Raw genomic sequence first — 12,323 nt, forward strand, 5'->3', positions numbered from 1 at the left:
GGGGGGTGCTCGAAACCTCCAGGTCCTGACGATTTCCCATGCGTGTGCATTTCTCCCTCCCCAGATCAGTCATTTGAATGGATTTTATCTGGTTTATTCCTTGCCTCCCAATCTGGAATTCTGGAAAGAAGGGAAAGCGTTTTCTAGTCGGGAATCTTGCTTTTCCCTTGCCTACCCCCCTGACGATTTGGAGAGGCAGCGGGAATGTTGTAGAGCACTCGTGTCCCTGAAGGAACAGCCAGTTGCAATGCACCACCATCACTATAGATCTACGATTTATGAAAATAAAGCAATATGTGCCTGTTTCGGTGCCTGCCGTTTGCCTACCAATGGTGCAGTGTTCACCATTCCAGCCCTCTCGGCATTCACATTTGCCATCTTTACAGGTCCCGTGCTCAATGCAGCGGGGGTGGCACACGCGCTGGTCACAAGCTGCGCCTGTCCAGCCCTCTTCACAGCGGCAGGCTCCCCCGATGCAGACGCCGTGAGTGCCACAGTCTACTGAGCACACTTCTGGAAGAAAAACAATGATTACAGCTCAACACCACAGCTGGCAAAACCCTCCGCTGGGCGCCAGACCACACACACGGCCTGGGTCCCTGAAGCAGGCCCCAAGGCCCATCAGGTGTGTCCCCTGGGGAGGCCTGTCCCTCCACCGGGCTGGATATGAACTGTTCCGTAGTTTCTAGAGCAGTGGTTCTCACGGTGGGGTCCGTTGACCAGCAGCATCGCTGTCACCCAGGGACTTGGCAGAAATGCAAATTCTTGTGCCTTGCTTGGACCTCCTGAATCAGAAACTCTGGGAGTGGGGCTCAGAAATTCATTTTCGCAAGCCCTCTGGGTGGTTTCGACGTGCGAGGACCACTGTTCTAGAGCTCGAGGCCACCCCAGGTGGAGGTCAGACAGCGGCCATCTGGTTTGGCAGTGCTACGTACGAGGTGCCATCTGGAAAGATGTACGTGTGGATCCTGCCTCCCTGGCCAGCTGGGATTTTTACCCTGTTGAGAGCCTGACCTGACCAAAGGCCACTCGGGACGCCCGCAGCTCCATGCCCACGATGATCGCAAACCCGCCCGTCAGCCCCGTCGGCACCTTGGGGCAACGATGACCGCTATAATCGTGCTGCATTTACACAGCCTCTTTCTCAAAGGAGCTCAAAGTCTTTTGTGCTTGGGGAGGAGACAGACAGACAGATAAACACTCTCTGGCGTTCCAGACCTCTCACTCGAGGACAAGCACGTGCCAGACATTCATCCTTACGACAGACTGCTGAGGGAGGCATGGCTCATCGTGCCAGGGGAGGGAACACCCAATCGGGAGGGGCAGTGACTCACTCAAAGTCACACAGCATATCGGCAGCACGGCAGGGCCTTGGATCTAGGGCTCCTCCTCCCCCACCCCTGCAGAGCTTGGCCTGGACCACTGGCATCAGCGTTGAAGCCAGAGGCGAGTGGGCTGAGAAGACGTCTCAAAATAGCCCATTTTAACTGACTCTTTTTTTTTTCCTTTTGGAATGAAATATTCATTTCTTTCCCATTGTAGGCAAAGCTTCACATATATTCCCTTCCTGATTGCCATGGCAATCTGACAGCTGTCTCACTACCCAGAGGAAGGGGGCGGAATGATGATCGCTTGCTTGGATAGGCACTTGTCACTGCGAAAGGAAGCATTCTCGGGTAGGTTGGGACTGGCTTGAACTGTTGAACCGTTCCATTTTAGGGTCACTCGGGAGGTAGGACACATACTCTTAATTTTAGGAAAATAAAGTGTGCAGCGCAACGTCATTATTTTCCTGTCACTGGAGAATTGCGGAGCTTTATAACATGCTCACACGGCACCCCGAGGGAGCCTCTTTTCTGTTTTATAGGACGTTCCATTCAGTTTGTCTGGGACTGAGTTGTTCTGTTTTGTGTTCTGGTACCTTGAGGGAGTGTACATAAGAAAACCTATAATGCAAATGGAAGCATCCCTCCCGGGCCCCTCATCCATTTGTAGTGATGGAAGAAACGAGGCACGAGAACCTGCGGTGTTTTTGTTTGTTTGTTTGTTTCTCAGGATCACAGACTCCATGACCGAGGAAGAGAGAGTGAGAAAGGCACTATGCAATTAGCCTATGTCCCTTCATCCCAAGCTAAGTGTGAAGAGTAGATTCCCACCCACTTGGGCTCACGGAAGGAGCACAGGGCATGAGTGTTGGGAAAAGCGAGGAGGAAATCTCTTGGCTTACCAACAGAGCAGTCGGGACCCATCCAGTTGGGATCACAGCTGCAGAGGCCCGTGTCGGGGACGTATGTGCCATGCCCACTGCACTGGTCTGGGCATTGGACCCGTGCCAGCTCACAGTTTAGACCACCCCAGCCAGGGCTGCAGAGGCATTCTCCATTTACGCAGACCCCATGGCTGGAGCAGGTGGGATCCAAGCAATCAACTGAAAGAAAAAAAAAAAACGAAACAAAGAGGAAGAGTATCGATCACTCATGGGGGATGAGCCACGAGATGTCAGCTTGCTGCTGAAGAAATCGGTAATTCACTAACTCCTATCCCCGACAAGCAAATGGAGGAGCCCAGGTAATACTTACGTGGTCTCTTGAAGAACAACCCATAAAAAACTCAAGACTTTTTTATTTCCCAAAACACCGAATCTCAAACTTGAAGAGACGGTAAGAGAAGGAGGGGATTTCTCAAGCAGAGTTAGGAGCAACCAGATAGAGAGGTGTGCCATTCAATGCTGAGAGCCTTGTACTTACAAACGTTAGTACCTTCATTAAATCATATCAGAGCCTCTGAGCCTGGGACATGAATACTGGTGATATCTCTACATGTATCCCCAAGCCCAATTATCCTTCACTATCAGAGAAGAAAAGAAGGCTCATTCTAGCTTCACTAATACTTGCCTTCAGAAGGTAACAAAGGATTACAAAGAAAACCACTGAAACTCATAAATGAGTCACTTTCCTAATTAAATGTCACTTAGGCTAAGTCTAAAATTAGGTTTCATTCTCCGAACACACATCTACCGCAGGAGTTGGTAAAAGAGCAAGACAGAAGAGGTGAAGCTGGGTGTGGAAATGATCCCAAAGAGGTGACTGTCCTACAGCTAATCAGGAGTGGCCTGAATGGGGGAGTCTCTGGCCGTGGCACTGACACCCTCTCAGACTGTCGGTCAGATGAGCTAATGGTCAGATTTTGGTCATTGTCGTGCTTGGCAGTTTCATGGTCTGGTCGTTTGGCCATCTTAATGCTGAGTGGATATGCATCCAGGAGGTACCACAAAGGTGCTCGCTGTGTATTCCACTCAGAGGAGAGGTGAGAGCGGCAAAAACCAGTTCCCAAAGACAGGACTTTTTGCCAGGGAATGTGACCCCAAACCTTGGACATCATCCACCCAGGTTCAGAGTTGGGCAAACAGGGCTTTGTCGAGGAGGACCAACTTCCTTCAGTGTTCCTAGAAAATGACGCAGTGATGGTTGGAGAAGAGGTCACTGTACATCGTGGGGTCTGAATGGCAAATGGTGGTCCTGCAAATGGCTCCAATATTGTCTTGTGGATCAGAGAAACAGGCAGGTCTCATCTCCTTATTTAAGACACACACATTTTCCTCATTTTAACAGCTTGGAAATCGGGCCTCTTGGCCTAGAGTAACGCATTTGCTTCTGCCATCATCTGGGGGCGCAGCCAGCTTGAGGCCACTTTAAATTCCTTTCTTGAGGTTTCTTGGACCACACTTCTGGTAAAATTGAGTCCCTCACGTGAATGTGTGCCATCTTGTAGTTCCAATCCTCAGAGATTTTGATTTCTCTCTCTGCCTGATGCCAAGATTGAAACATGCAAGATTTTTGGCCTCTAAATAGTTCACCACGACACCGAGATGGCAACCCTTTGGGGTCCAGCTTTTTGTCTGAATTCTTTTTTTTTCTTCTTATGGCATACAAAATAATGGTGGGTTTAAAGTCGATGATATCTTGGCTCTAAATAGGACATTATTTAGATTATCCATGCCACAAACTATTTCATTCTGGGAGACATCAGACTTCAGGAACTTGGATTTATTAGAAATCATAGTACCCCATGAAGTTTCCAAAGAGCATTGCTCCCTTGAGGCAACAATAAGAATTTTCAGTGTAAAGAGATGTTTCTGAGCTGATCCATTTGAATCTTCTCAGGAAGATACTATTTACAAAAACCAACTCAAAACTCGTTGAGCCATGGGGAAACAGAAGCTGCCATTGATTTAACAGAAATCAAAAATACACTCTCAGAAAGGAGAATTTCAGTGATTTATTATTAGTTGGAGATGTTTATGATGATGCTAGTTGTTCTGGTTGCAATCACTTTAAGGTTGTATTCATTGTCTTGGGGACTATAACTTCTGATGATATGAACCCTTTCTGATATCTTCAAATTTGCTCAGGATGGTGGAGCACGTCTGGCGGTAAATGAATCGAAAGTTTCAAACACAGAAGACATTTACAAAGAGGCTGTGCAATACTTTTGGTGTCTGTCTCATGCTTAGCATGGGTAACAAAATATAGTAGGTGTTCAGTACACAGTTGATACAGAAATGAATGGCAGACTTTGCTATAAGCATTTGTCGTTAGTGAGACAAACATTCGTGAAGAACTGACAAGAAAGAAATGATGCTAACAACTTCTTGCTTTTGGGAGGATTCTGGGATCTGCGTGATATGAACTAATTCATTCAGAATCAATCCTGTCCACATTCTTCTAATAGAAGAAAATCCCAAGCTTGTAGTTTTTTCTCTGTCCCTTTTTCTAAAACAGCAAAATCAAAATAGACACAAAGATATCTCAGGTGCTATGTGTCTCAAAAATTATTCTCCATCTATAATTAGCTATTTAAAATGTTTGGTGAGGTGCCAACAGCTAGGAGCTTTCAAAAAATTCAAAAAGTATATCATAATCTTTTTCTTAAAAGGATGAAATAAAAGCTAATATACCCCCCAAAAAAGCAAAAGAGAATGAGTAGATTTTTCTTTCAGATAAATTAGCTTTCTCTTCTCTATCTTAAATTGTAATATGAAGAAACGAGGAAAATCCACTGGGATTTATTGGCCCAGGAGTAGAATGTCATCCAAAGAATCATTTATTGTATCTAGAAATATGAGCTAACCCTCTCAGTTACACCAGTAAATATGCCCTTTGTGCTATATAATTACAGCAGCTGATGGAATAGCTAAATCCAGACTTTAAGAAGAGCAGTTTCACTATGAATTTTAAATTTGGTTCCAATTTCAGAAGATGGTCTTGTGGCCACGTCCTTAGAGTCTTTAGCAGGCAGGAGGGACTGTGGCATTTTACGAAGCTTTATAAATAGAAACAGTGTTATACTTAAAAGGGGGACAGTGGCCTTTACCAGCTAAGTACCATGTGCCTTACAACACCAGCCCCCTGGCAGCTGAAATCATTAGAACTCATTTAGTCTTGGGTCCTCTGTAGGTTTGACAAAAAAGGGTTGTGAATGCAATTTCTATCCCTAAGGATAAAAAAAGAGGTCAAGGAGTTTTACAAACAATATGTACTATAAACCCCTGAAGAACCATGAATTACATTTATGAAGTTAAATGTCATTGAAAAATGACTCAACCATGAAACTGACATGAAAACATGGCTGACTTAAACTAATATGTCAATTCCTCGCTCATCACCTTCCCACTCCCCCAGACATCATTGAATGAAAACCTCTGGAATCCGTTCTTTCATTTTCTTGTGCAAATTTGTTAATAGTACAACAGTGTTTATGCAGCAAAAATGGAGGATGGCAACTATTGATTTCGTTGCCATGGCCATTTCAGGTAAATTGTTTGAACGTTATGACTATGATGAATATCAGAAATAAAAAAGCTAAATGGAAGAAAAAGTGCTGATCCAGACTTTCTGATTCCATTTCCTATTTTGAAAACAGCATATGAATCACCTCGGTTCATTCTTTTTGGGTAGCAGAAATCAATAGAGGAGATTTCATCCTTTCATAATGACCCACGTGGCTTCCTTGTTTTGTTGGATGGTTAATTCATTCGGAACATTTAAATAAGACGGGTAGGGAGAATAAGAAAGTTGAGAAATCACTTGAAATTCTACTCATACAGATATGAGCAATCTTTACTGGAGGGAAAAAATTCTAAGACAGGCAATGTCATTGCTCTATCATTTTGTTCTCGCCAAATGATGTATGCAAAAGGTCGTTTTAACCTTTCTTGTCATATTATTGGCCTCTCCCATGTTTTCAGCAAATGCAGCTTTGCCTTCTGCAATCCATTTATCTTTAAGAACTTTAACCTTTCAAGCAGGGTTATTAAATCAGCCCTTCCTCCATCCAAACTCCCAATTTGGTTTTATGATGCAGATGGAGGGAGGCTACCTTTTATAATAGAGGAAAAAATATATAGAGTGTTGAGCAAATGAAGATCTGGGGGTCAGACTTCTGGGTCCCATTAAGGGCATTACCACTGATGTATTGGAAGATCCTAGAAGAATAATGTCATGGAAGCGGACTCTCTGTAGCCAGAGTTCTAAAAACTATGAAATGGGAGATTTCAGGAGGGCAGCTTTTGCATGTTACTAAGGATAAGTTACTGTCATTACTTTGCCGTAAATGCTGTAACGACTGGTAAATTTTTATAGAACACTGGAGATCCATAACGTAATGGGGTGGGAGATCAGACCCGCTCACACGTGAGACCCTCATAGCACCTGAGGTCCCTTCTTATCAGCTTGGCAGGGAGAAGCTGAGAGAGAACACGGGATATGGCGCCTAACAGAGTCTTTTCTTGGGGGGGGCACCCTGGACAGTCCTCTCAAAATGTTTCATATGGGGTAGGCGGTGGGCTTCACTTTTTCCCTTAGTTTGTTGGGAGAGCTGACGCTTCTTTTTCCACTGGGAGTTGTATGGGGTCGTGTGCCTGCGAGACAGACATAGAGGAAAGCTACTCAGCTGGTCTCAGACCAGCTGAGCCGATTCACAGGCTGGGGAGTGAGCCAGGGATGGACAGCACCAAGGCTCGTGCCTTCCTAGCAACTCTGCTTGATGCTTTAGATACAGAGAAACAACAGAAGGACAACCAGAGACCATCCCCTGGAAGCACAAATACAGAGGGGAAAGGCTGACAGGCAGGTTGGTGGAGTTCCCTCGCCTTAGAGGTCCCAACACCTTGGTACCAAATAACTCTTCTGAAAGCACTAACCAGAGTGACGAGGACTAGTAGAAGCTGGCTTCTGATCACCTTCAGAGAGGGGCTCTTTCTCTCGATCCCTGCACTCCATCCTCCATGCCCCCTTCCTGATCACCAAGTCTCATTTCTGATCATGTTTTTCAGACTGAATTCATCTGATTATACCCCTAACTTTTCCCCATGGGTGCCAGAGGCCACCTCAATGCATATTATACTGAGCTCTTCAGAATTCACCTAATTCCAGGTCTGTGCTACAACCCCACCCTCTTCTAATTCTGATTTAGGTAACCGGGATCATGTGACCTACAATGTGTCTAGATGACATGGGTGCCTATTGTCTTTCAAGTTTGACTGCCTTCTATTGATATTAATTTTTGCTAAAATGTACATTGACATATGCGGGTACTAGGTTACCAGGGACAGTTAAAAAAAAAAAGACAGCTATAGGGAGACAGGGAGATTAAGGATTCTTGTGTTCTGTTTTGTTTTGTTTGGGTTTTTTTCTGGATATCTTTAGTAATTCCCAAATCAGGATTTAAAATAAAGCAAAGAAAAGAGGCAGGAAGATAGCAGAAGGGGAAGAAAGAAAAACAGGAAAAGAAGGAGCGGGAAGGGGAGGAGGCGTTACAGGCAAAGAGCAGAAAGACAAAGGCAGAGAAAGCAATTTAAAGAGGAAAAGTAGCTAATTAACATAAAGAAGGATAAAAGAAAGCATTCCTTCCAGAACCACTCCACAGGCCTGTGTTTTCTACAACCTTAGAAGTCTACAAAAGCAAAGGCGTTTGAAGTTCTCTGTGCAAAATGTTGACGTTTCCTTTGCAAAATGCGGAGCTTTGGATTGGGCTCATTAGCAAAAGTCTGGGCCCGCAGACGCCTCCTGCCTCTGCTGCTGCCCAGGCTGGCCCTGCGGCGCTTACCTTCCTCACAGTGCTCGCCTTTGTAGCCCGCGGAGCACACACAGTTCCCATCAATGCAGGAGCCGTGGCCCCCGCAGGAAGGATCGATGCACTGATTCATGGGCACATCACACTCTGCGCCTTTCCAGCCGCTGTAGCACTGGCACGTCCCTTTAGAATATTGTCCGTTCCCACTGCACAGGACGGGGCAGGCAGCTGCAAAAACCAGAGACAGAGCACCAGGTCACAGGGGGCAGTGCCTGAAGAGCTGAGTCCATCTAAGAAGGCAGAGCCCACCTGGCATTTCAGCTTTGCTTGCAATATTCTGGGCTGGGGACTCTGGTCGTGGAGGTGCAGAGCCGACTTCAAATAAACAGTAACCATCACAATGACAACCACAAAAATGCTACTAATAACAATCACCAATTCCATGCGTGTTACGTGCCAGGTACAGCTTCGAATGCTCTATGTGCAATTTATTACATAACCATCGTAATTATTCAATGAGGTGGAGGCTAGAATCCTGATGCCCATTTAAAGCATGAGGTACAGACTGGTCGGGTTGGTGGCCCAAGTCAGAAAGCTCAAAAGAGGGGGAGCCCCCTTGGAAAGCAGGTTGGCCCAATTCTCAGCTGTGCCCTTGATAAAGCTACAGGGACGCACATGTTATTTTTAGTGGCACAGGGGATCAGATCCCATTTTGCTGAGCATTTTACCCTCTGGTTAGTCGGCTCCTATTCCTGACAAGTTGATATCCATTAAAAAGGAAGGGGGATGGGCCACGTTTGACACACTTAATCTCTTTATGCCTTAGTTTCCTTATCTAGACAGAGGTATCCCTCTGCCTACCTCAAAGCATGACAGTGTAATGAACTATAGACTCAATACACCTAGACTATTGGAAACAAGAGCAGGAAGGGGAGGGCAGGTGGAAGACAGGAAACCTCCAGCAGCTCCTGTCTTGGCTGGGACTCTCCCGCATCTGTTGATAGGAAGAAGGCTGAGAATCAGTGAGAACCGTCTGGTATGAGATCGCCAACGGCTCTCACCAGTTTCACCTTAATCGTGCCAACTCACCCCTTCCAGAGATCAAGAGTGGGATTTTACTGGTCACCTTCAGGCTTTGGGCTTTACATTTCAGCATCAGTTTGTAAAGAACCTAAATTTCCAACCTGGTTTCTCATTTGGGCCTGAAAGGAGGATGCGATTCCCTCCTATGGAACTGGCACTCAGGGACCTTCAGGAATGACCAACGGGGATGTTTCAGTGACTCCTGGTTCACGCGTGATTTGCAATGCACATGTACGCGTGTACGTACAGCCCACGCCTGTCCCTGTCCTGTGAAGCAGCGGCACATCTAATCAGATGTCGCTGTAGTCAGTGGTACCACCCTGGATCCTCGGTCATCCCCTGTTGTCAGGTTTCTGTCTCATTTTTATAACAACTAGCTTTCCTTCTGTGAGCGTCTAATTTCCCAGGGCTCTAGTACGCTCCTTGAGGACAGGACCATGTTCATCACATCACTGATTTCCTTTTGGCTCTGCATTCATCAATGCTGACGTAAGTAAATATTCCTCCTATGTTCCTGATATTTAGAGATTCTCAAATAGGGAGGTTATAGGCAAGCACTAAATGGATTATAAAGATGTGGAAAAAAAACAGTTTCTGGAGTAGACCTCATGCTGCACTCAGGGTGCCTTTTTCTGGGGAAGTGCATGTTTTAACTTAATTGTAAACTGACCCGAAACAAAAACAACTCAACAGTTGATGTATGATTGCAGAATATCCCCCCTCCCCCCAAAAACGTTTTCGAATACAACAGTTGTGAAAATCATTTAGGGTATAATTCTCAGAATTCTTATCCTTCCGAATCTAGCAAAGGACAGTAATGAGATCAAAAGTGAGAACATCAAAGCCACATATGGAATTTTGGATGGACTCTCGTTAAAGGCAGGGAGCATGCTTTCTATTCCCAGGATACATAAACAGAGATCTGGACAGAGTTGCTACCCATACTGATGGTCTAAGAGAGGGCAGAAAAAGCCTTTCAGCCCAGGGTGCCCAAGATTCAGGTTAGGGACTGTGCAAATATGAACAAGCATGAGAAAAATTATGGGCTTTTGCAATGTTTTGAGAGGGCTTTGAAGACAAAGTAAATTTGTTCCATGTCAGTTCCTCACGAAACGTGCTAAGCTTTATGCCAGGAATGGCAAATGTGTGCACACCAACTACTATTCTCCCTTCCTGCACCTCTGCAGACATCATCAAGTGATGGCATCTTGTCACCCAGAGCCTAGACAGAGCCTCAAAACCTTCAACGCAGTGCCCAGGCTGAGACCGGCAAGAAGGCAGAGTTGGCATTCCAGAGGAAATCCGCTTTCTGTTTCTGATCTAGGTAACACTAAAGGTATCTCTTCTGCTGGGAAGACCAGAATTGGCATCATTTCTTACCCCACTTCTACTCTCGCCCACTGAAGTAGGAAACTAGTGAGAAGGGCAGCCACACATGTAGTGGAACAAGCTTCCGAGCGCTGTTCCTGACTTGAGGATTCTATATTGGACAAGCTGCCATGAACAGCAGAGAAAGTTACCTCAAATCCCCACCGTTGGACTCCCACTGCACCTTCTTTCCTCTCAAAGAGTGGAAGAGGGTAAAAAATAAGGAGCAAATAAGTACTGTCTTTATTAATTGATGAAGTACAGTTATAATATTTTATTTATTCTTATTGAAACTGTTTTTCTTCTGCATAAACTCCATGTGGTGAAAAATACAGGATTGTGTAGGAGGTAAGAATGGATTTTATTTAAAACCAGGTGCTTGGGAAATCAAATTTAAAATGTGACCTACTTAAATTACTCAGGGGAAAAATGGAGAATCGTGAGGTCAGAGAATTCTCCCCATTCTAAATGCAGCCTTCTTTCAATATGTTTGCTGTGTGCTCACCAGGAGTGTGGTAAACAACGCACAACTCTGTGGTGTTTTCTGGAAAGCAGGGCACTGGATGGCCTTGGCTGATGCCACATAAAAAAGTGGAAGCAGCTTAAAGAGGGAATGAATTTCTCTAGTAATCCATTTGCCATTGGGGCAGAGGGCAAAAGCCAGAAGCGAGCCTTCTAGTGGCCGCTGGGCTGACCTGCACGGAGCACCATCCCTCAGGAGTAACTGACTCATTCTCAGACATAACTCAACCCAGAGCGTCACAGTATCTTATCTTCAGCTGAAAGGCTGAATGTGAAGTGGGGATCTCTCGTATTAGCTCTTCCTGTATTTTTACTACCACGAAATCTACATGATTTTTTTCTGTCAGGTTATAGGACAAACAACTCCTGACCCCACACACCCTACCCGGAGGTAATATAGAAGAGAATTGGAAAGAACAAGGATTTTGGTGTCAGAAAGATCTGGGTTTAAAACTTGACCTGTCACTTACCAGTTTTGGGATTTGGGCCAGATTACTGCATTTCTCTGAGACCCAAGTTTACTTTCAAAATATTGTCTTTCAGAGCTGATGGGAGCATTAAGTGCAATTATGTGTGCAAGGACTCAGAGCAGTAGCTGACACACAGTTTACAATGGACAGGTGTTCCTTCTGGAAATTCCAGGCTAAGTCTCCAAATTGACTGCAAGGGTTAATAAAATTGAAAATGCAGTATGTCTCAGATGTACACATGCATTTGCATGCACGTACGCACACACACACACGCACACACACACCACCACTACCACCACCACCTCCACCACAAGATTATCAAATAATACTAATGGAAAGAGCTCATCTTCTTCTTCCCCTAATCTTCTCTGATTGCGGGTGGGAGGTGGTTCTGGAATCACATATGGAATGTTTTATGTCCCTGCCTCTCTCTCCTCTTCCTAAGACTTACAGGAGCAGAACACTATGCATTCAAGCTACTACTTAAAATTAATTAAAATGTTTATACAAGATGACTATTCTTGTTTTACTAATTCTAGTAGATGGAAGCTCTAAGACTCACGCAGAAGAAAAATAAATTACCACTGCCACTAACAACTGACAACTTAACAGGCTGATGACCAAAAAAAAAAAAAAAAAAGGCACAATTTAGATTCACCTAAATGGTGTAAAACTCATTTTAATGATCAAGCTCGAACTTTTTTTTTTTCCTCTCTCCCAAAGTTCTCTGTAAGGGATGAAATGAATTATCAGTGTTATTTACTCAGTGGGAAGTAACAGGACAAGCCACCCAGGTCTGCTGTTTTA

At 44.9% G+C, this 12,323-nt stretch overlaps 1 protein-coding gene across 2 annotated transcripts in view; it reads right to left on the reverse strand.

The window, feature by feature from the left end:
- The window catches only part of TENM2 (teneurin transmembrane protein 2), a 905,304-nt gene that overhangs the window by 139,533 nt on the left and 753,448 nt on the right, over positions 1–12,323 (reverse strand). The window contains exons 10-12 of one of the 2 annotated variants that reach the window (XM_040630317.1): positions 8,107–8,301; positions 2,228–2,428; positions 328–513 (exon numbers count right to left, since the gene is read on the reverse strand). In XM_040630317.1, coding sequence (XP_040486251.1) covers positions 328–513; positions 2,228–2,428; positions 8,107–8,301 — 582 coding nt within the window. Of the gene's footprint in view, positions 1–300; positions 514–2,227; positions 2,429–8,106; positions 8,302–12,323 lie in introns of both variants that reach the window. The other variant, XM_040630318.1, reaches the window with a different exon arrangement.

The sequence above is a fragment of the Ursus maritimus genome, unplaced genomic scaffold (genome assembly GCF_017311325.1).
Source record: "Ursus maritimus isolate PB19 unplaced genomic scaffold, ASM1731132v1 scaffold_15, whole genome shotgun sequence".
Lineage (NCBI taxonomy): Eukaryota > Metazoa > Chordata > Mammalia > Carnivora > Ursidae > Ursus > Ursus maritimus.